This window comes from Macrobrachium nipponense, chromosome 5 (genome assembly GCF_015104395.2).
Source record: "Macrobrachium nipponense isolate FS-2020 chromosome 5, ASM1510439v2, whole genome shotgun sequence".
Taxonomy (NCBI): Eukaryota; Metazoa; Arthropoda; class Malacostraca; order Decapoda; family Palaemonidae; genus Macrobrachium; species Macrobrachium nipponense.
In genome coordinates this window covers 139,400,476-139,407,975 of record NC_061107.1, presented here as the reverse complement: position 1 = coordinate 139,407,975, position 7,500 = coordinate 139,400,476, and the positions used below count along the sequence as shown (strand labels likewise).

At 45.3% G+C, this 7,500-nt stretch overlaps 1 protein-coding gene across 1 annotated transcript; it reads left to right on the top strand.

Annotated features, from left to right (window-relative positions):
- Nucleotides 1–3,861: 3,861 nt before the first annotated feature.
- Nucleotides 3,862–6,265, top strand: LOC135215952 (uncharacterized). The gene is made up of 4 exons (XM_064250906.1): nucleotides 3,862–4,038; nucleotides 4,138–4,320; nucleotides 4,723–5,757; nucleotides 6,002–6,265. Exons 1-4 carry the CDS (start codon nucleotides 3,862–3,864, stop codon nucleotides 6,263–6,265), a joined length of 1,659 nt encoding a protein of 552 aa, XP_064106976.1.
- Nucleotides 6,266–7,500: the final 1,235 nt, after the last annotated feature.

The window sequence follows — 7,500 nt, the reverse complement described above, 5'->3', positions numbered from 1 at the left end:
ATCAAAGGAGTGCAGGAATCATTGGACAAACCTACAGAAAGCCACCAGACTCCTTTGAATGCTGCATCCATTATTTCCTTGCCTCCCAGCAACACGGGAGAAGTGAGGTCGAGGCATGAAGTCTAGATGGCCATACCCAACCAGGTATCAAATCGCCTCTCCTCGGTTGAAGTCCCCCCATCACCTATAGACTATTCTGAGGGTACTAATGGACTCTCAACATCTTCTCCCTCCCCAGTGCCTCCGGTGGAAGATAGATCTCCAGTGGCAGTCACCAGCCTCGTAAATCTCCCGACCTTTATATCTACCCCCATCAAGCCCCCATCTTGGATGTGGATGAGAGTGATCATGACACCCCAAGCAAGGTCACCTCCACTGCAAGTGCCAGCCAACAACCCCACGGCGAGTGACTGCCCACTCACCCTGGCTAACCCCCATATCCACCCAAATGATCAGCGCTTTCATCTCCTATCTTCGTGAGTAGCCATGGATACATTAAATATAATCTTTTGGAATATTTTTCCCCTCAAGCGGAACATTCCTCTCCTAAACATGTTCTGCAAAAACTTCAAAGGCATCATTGCATTGCAGGAAACACTCCTCTGGCCACATGACCTTGTCATCTGCAATTCAATACATGAAGACTTCATAACCTTCTTGACTTCATCGATGCAAGTTACAGATCAAATCATAGCCAGTCGCCCGAAAGGGGGCCTTTCTTTCCTGTGACACAAATCATTAGACAACATTGTAAATGTGTTGATCTACAGGAGTAACAGATTGCTGGGGCTTCAAGTGACAGTAAGAGACTTTAAGATCCTAACAATTAATGTTTATATGCCCTGGAAAAATAAGAATAATTCTCCTGGTGATCATATCTGTATAATCGGGGACCTTCATTCTCCCCTTCCCCCCACACAAAACAATTTTATTACGAACTTACTCGCTTCTGTCAAAATCATGCTCTCCAAATTAGCAATGTAATGCTCCTCCCTCCCTCCTCCTATCCTATGTGCAAAATAGAATTGACACAATTATAACCCCCTGGCTCGACCATTGCATCACATCTCCACAACTTCATGATTCTATTATGTCCTGCAATATTCGCAACGATCTTACAATGGGCTACGATCACATCCCTTTACAGGTGTCATTCAGTGTCCCACCCCTCCCTACTGTGAACCTCCTAACTGACTGCCCACCAGCTGTAAACTGGGATTTTAAACACCAACAGAAAACTAGATACTTTAGGGTGACCACGGAAACCAGGTTGCGGTCAATAGTTCAACTAGCAGACACCTTACTTTGTCCTCACACAAATTGTAGAAATGACCACCACAGGAGAGATCTGACAGAATTCTATACGAATATAATTTCCGCTATGCTTGCCTCTGGTAGAGCTACCTTTAGATTTCGTCAAGGTAAATTTTGTAATATACCTGGATGGAATGACTTGGTTAAAGATCTGTATACTTATTCACGAGAAATGTTTTTACTACGAAGGCAAAATGGTAACTCGAGGGAAGGACACTGCATTACTAACGAGACAGGTGAGACTGCAGTTCAAACTTCCTCTTAAGTACTGCAGATTAAGTGAAAAACAACTAAAAGCCGATGAAATTACTAGAAATTTAGAATCCAGTGATTATCCCTGTCTTTGGAAAGATATCCTGTCTCTGAATTCTAAAACTAAATAGCTATCACAGCGAGTAAGAGAATCAGTCGGTGAGGAAGCTATCGCAAGTATGTGGGGCGATCACTTCAGCAATATCCTGAATTGTATAAATGATCAAGACTCCAGGAGAGATGTATATAACCTCCTTACCGATAACATTCAATTTCATTTTTCAGATCGTATTACGCCAGGTAACATCAGGGATGTCATAAACAGCCTACCTTATAATAAATCGCCTGGCTGCGATGGTCTTCCTGCAGAAACTTTCAGATTCTGAAATCCGATAATTTATATTTTGCTAGCTGCCCTGTTCAATGCCTGCATAATTCACCAGTTTCTTCCAGACTCTTAGTTCACTTGATACCATTAATCAAAAACAAGGTAATGGATGCAAGTGACCCTGGAAATTAGAAGACGATTACAATCACAACGATCAGATCGAAGATTCTTTAGTCGGTTCTTCTAGTGAGACTTCTCCCCTTTCTACACACCACTGACAACAAGTTCGGATTTAAAGCAAACCACTCAACCGACACCTGCATCCACATGCTATTTTCCTATGTTTTCTAGATGTAAGAAAAGCATTTGACAGAGCAAATTACCTGAAGCTATTCCTGAAGCTGCATAAAAGAGGCACACCTCTATATCTAATTGGTATTTTATATTGCTGGTTCTCCACACAGCAACTCTGTGCCAAATGGGGTAATGTATTGTCATACAACTTCGGGCTTTGGCAAGGGGGCATTCTCTCACCATACCTGTTTAATACGTACATAGATGACCTGAATATCAAACTAAACTCGCTCCCAATCAGATCCACTGCCAGTGAAACAACTACAAACAACCTCTGTGATGCTGACGATATGGTTCTGATTTCCCCATCAGTACAAGGGCTCCAACGACTCATCGACACATGCCGCCAATATGCAAAGGAATTTGATATTATATACAATGAAACCAAGACCCAGTGTATTCAGCTGCTCCCGAGATCGCTTAGGCATATCGCAGAACCACAAATCATCCTTGGAAATCATCGGCTAGAATTCATGCATGAATTTCCGTACTTGGGTCACATTATCGCGGACGACCTAAAAGATACGGCAGACATAGAACAGACTATGGGCAATTGGCAACGTGATTGCAAGGAGGTTTGCCTTTTGTCACCGAGGCATGAAGCTGCTGCTTTCCCGCTTGTATCTATACCCGAGAGACCATGAGGCGTATCACTGTTGTGCACAATGACATTCTGAGATGCCTCACAAACACTCCTCGTTACCACTCCGCCACACAGATGTTCATAGAAAACCGCCTGGACAACTTAAAAATCATTGTAAGGCGAACAATTGTCCAGTCTGGTAACCCAAGTGAGAAACAGCATCAATTCGCTCATACAAAGCATCCTAAGGAGTGAAGCAAGAAGATCTAAATTGTGGGAAAGATGGGAAAATGAGGCGTTTGTTCCCTTAATGTCTCAATTTCTGTCTTGACAAGGTGTCATCTACAGAATATGTCATTTTTATTATATTCTACGAATACTGTTATTACTGGTATTTTACTTTTACATTATTGCTGTGAATATTATCAAGTTAGAGGTTTTCTGCATTCACTTTTCATATTTAGCCCTCTGGAACTGACTACTGTAACTACCTAAGGTATCTAGCTGGTATTGAATTTATACAATCTGTGCACTAATGATTATAATTCTCAATGCTTTTTTTAATAATAATTATTATCGTTACTTTATTACTTTTTTAAAAATAATGGCTACTTCAGCAGCGCTACACTTATAGCGATTCTTCACTATTTTACGAATAGTGGCTTTTTCCTTGCTACTTAAATAAGGCTAGTAGAGCACCTATAGAGGTCATGGTCAAACAGTGTCAAAATAGGTGTATATATTTGAATTTACAGATAAACTCATGATACCATAGTCAACAAAGTCATTAACGATCCTCTCTCTCTCTCTCTCTCTTTCTTGAAGCAAGAGTTTTTTCGTCTGGAGCTGCCAGACATCCTCGGGCTGGGAAGCAGAGGGTGGACTGATCTTGGTGTGGTGTCCGTCCTCCTTATATTAGGGGTTGACAGCAGGGGGTCTGCCCCATGCTGATCTCCTATTTGCTGGTGGTGGTGAGTCTTCATTTTCACTGGTGGCTTGAGCCAGGTCTCAAGCCACTTTTTCCGAGTCGATGGTTGCGATGCTGCAGATCCGCCAGCCATCTAGACCTCCTGAGCGGCGCGGTAACGTTGATGGGCGTTGCGCTATGCTGTGGTACATCACAGCTAATTTGATTTCCCTCGGCTGCAGGAGTACCTCGTTCGGGGGCGTTGTCTTCCGTGGAGTTGTCGTGATCGGTGGTGTCATTGTTGGTGGCAGGTCTTCTCATACTCGTAGGGAGGAGAAATTCCTCCTGTGTCGTATTCAAAGTAGGTTTTATTTGCTGGATGAGAAGCACCTCCAGCAGGCGCAACCAACGGGCAACAGGGGCCTTCACGATGATCTTTGTGTTCTGTATGATGACATCCTGGGAGATGGCCTCTTGATGTTTGGTGCGGGCGTGATTCTTGATAGCCCACTAGACTCCACGTTCAGCGAGGCGATAATCCCGATGCCAGGGGTGTCCTTGATGGCTTCTAAGAATTCTGCCGTAGACTGCTGGGTGTACTAACTCGGGACGTAAGGGGTCAAAATTTGGTTAAGGGGTTTAGCTAAGGCGTACGTAAAGGCGAGCGTCTGGCTGATGATCAGCCAGAGTGGGTTTCCTTGTTTGTGGATTTTTACGTTACCATATAAATAACCCAGGCTGTATTCTCCTTGTATGGGCGGGAAGTGCACAGCATTTGTCGCAGCATTCACTGCACTAATGACTCCGTTAGCCTCCCTCTTGATGTCATCTGTCAGGTTCTTCATCAGGCGCTCGAACTTGCTCTCATCAGACAAAATAGCATCCAGCTTCTCGTGACATTCGGCAGTATCAATGAAGGAGATGAAGAAAGCAGCGAAGGAACTGAAGGAGAAGGTGAACATCACAGTGTGATGTGCGGACAAGACAGCAGCCTTTGTCTTGATTGATACTGCCAAATATCATGAGAAGCTGGATGCTATTTTGTCTGATGAGAGCAAGTTCGAGCGCCTGACGAGGAACCCAAAAGACGACATCAAGAGGGAGGCTAATGGAGTCATCAGCGCAGTGAATGCTGCGACAAATGCTGTGCACTTCCCGCCCATACAAGGAGACTACAGCCTGGGTTATTTATATGATAATGTAAAAACACTCAAACAAGGAAACTCCCTCCGTCCGATCATCAGCCAGACACCCGACCCTACGTACGCCTTGGCTAAATGCCTTAACCAAATTTTGACCCATTACATCACAAGTCGTTACAGCCTGCAGTCTTCGGCAGAATTCTTAGAGGCCATCAAGGACGCCCCTGGCACCGGGATTATCGCCTCGCTGGACTTGGAGTCTCTATTTGCGAACGTGCCTGTCGACGAAACCATAGATATAATCCTTGATTGTGTCTACAGGAATCAGTCAACAGCGCCCATCAACGTACCTGAAGCCTTGCTCCGTATGCTGCTGGAGATCTGCACAACGAAGGCCCCTTTCTCCACGCACCGTGGCCAGATGTTCCGCCAGATGGACGGCATGGTGATGGGCTCCCCACTGGGGGTCCTCTTTGCTAACATTTATATGGGCACCGTGGAGGAACGGGTCTTCGCCAGGATGCAGCAACCCTGCAGTTATGGATGCTATATTGACGACATTTTTGTGCAAGTCGACGCCGAGGATGAGGTAGAAGCCTTCTGTCAAGCATTTCAGCAGTGCAGTGTGCTGAATTACACAGTTGAACACAGCTCTGACAATCGGCTCCCCTTCCTCGACGTCCTTGTAAGCAAGACGGAAGACGGTCTCCGTACTTCCATCTACACAAACAAGACCAATCTAGGACTTTGCCTCAATGGTGACAGCGAGTGCCCCGCCAGATTCAAAAGCACCAGCGTCAGGGCCTTAGTCAGGAGAGCCCTCTCACACTGCTCGACGTGGCAGGACACTCACCAGGAACTCGACCGCATCTCCCAAGTACTTGTGAATAAAGGGTACTCAAATAAATTAACCAGTAAGGAAATCCGCACAGCCCTGGAGAAATGGTACAGTAGTGAGAGCCCGCAGCCCCGCCCCCAGGATAATATTAAGCTGTACTACAAAGCCTTCATGAGTTCCCATTACCGTGAAGAAGAGGCCTGCACTAAGAAAATTATTTCTGAAAATGTATCCCCGACCAACGACACCAAGAATATCGACTTAATCATATACGTATTGCCAGAATCGGAGGACGCGCGACCTTATTATGAAAAATAATCCCTCTTCACGGGTACGAGACCCCCTGAAGCAGACGCATGTAGTGTACCAGTATACTTGCCCAGTCCGCGAATGCAGCGGCGCTTACATAGGTATGACTACCATGCGCCTGTCGAAGAGACTCTTGTGCCATGCCCAAGAGGTAGCTATCAAGAATCATGCCTGCACCAAACATCAAGAGGCCATCTCCCAGGATGTCATCATACTGAACATGAAGATCATCGCCTGATGGAGGTGCTTTTCATCCAGTAAATAAAGCCTACACTGAATATGATGAAGGAAGAATTTCTCCTCCCTATGAGTATGAGAAGACCTGCCACCAACAATGACACCACCGATCACGACAACTCCACGGAAGACAACGCCCCCGAACGAGGTACTCCTGCAGCCGATGGAAATCAAATTAGCTGTGACGTCCCACAGTGTAGCGCAACGCCCATCAATGTTACCGCGCCGCTCAGGAGGTCTAGACGGCTGGAGGATCTGAAGGATCTGCAGCATCGCAACCATCGACTCGGAGAAAGTGGCTTGAGACCTGGCTCAAGCCACCAATGAAAATGAAGACTCACCGCCACCAGCAAATAGGAGATCAGCATGGGGCAGACCCCCTGCTGTCAACCCCTAATATAAGGAGGACGGACACCACACCAAGATCAGTCCACCCTCTGCTTCCCAGCCCGAGAATGTCTGGCAGCTCCAGACGAAAGCTCGCTTTAAGAAAGAGAGAGAGAGAGAGAGAGAGAGAGAGAGAGAGAGAGAGAGAGAGAGAGAAAATCGTTAATGACTGATGACTAAGGTATCATAGTTTATCTGTAAAATTCAAATATATGCGCCTATTTTGTCACTGTATTTGATCATGACCTCTATAGGCGCTCTACTAGCCTATTTAAGTAGCACGGAAAAACCCGCCATTCGTAAAATGGAAAAGAATCTCTATAAGTGTAATGCTGCTGAAGTAGCCATTACTTTTGATAAAGTATTATTATTATTTTTTTGTGTGTGTGTGTGTGTGTGCTCTATCACAGTCCTCCAATTCGACTGGGTGGTATTTATAGTGTGGGGTTCCGGGTTGCATCCTGCCTCCTTAGGAGTCCATCACTTTTCTTACTATGTGTGCCGTTTCTAAGATCACACTCTTCTGCATGAGTCCTGGAGCTACTTCAGACTCTAGTTTTTCTAGATTCCTTTTCAGGGATCGGGCTCGTGGCCTTTGTGCTCCTATGCTTATGGGTACGATTTCCACTGGCATATCCCATATCCTTCTTATTTCTATTTTCAGATCTTGATACTTATCCATTTTTGCCCTCTCTTTCTCTTCAACTTTGGTGTCCCATGGTATTGCGACATCAATGAGTGATACTTTCTTCTTGACTTTGTCAATCAACGTCACGTCTGGTCTGTTTGCACGTATCACCCTATCTGTTCTGACTACTATAGTCCCAGAGGATCTTTCCCTGATCGTTT

Coding starts and splice junctions, on each gene's coding strand:
- LOC135215952 (XM_064250906.1), top strand. CDS start 3,862: ATGGTTGCGATGCTGCAGATCCGCCAGCCATCTAGACCTCCTGAGCGG. Junction 4,039..4,137: donor TCGTGATCGGTGGTGTCATT/GTTGGTGGCAGG, acceptor CACCTCCAGCAG/GCGCAACCAACGGGCAACAG. Junction 4,321..4,722: donor TGGCTTCTAAGAATTCTGCC/GTAGACTGCTGG, acceptor TGTGCGGACAAG/ACAGCAGCCTTTGTCTTGAT.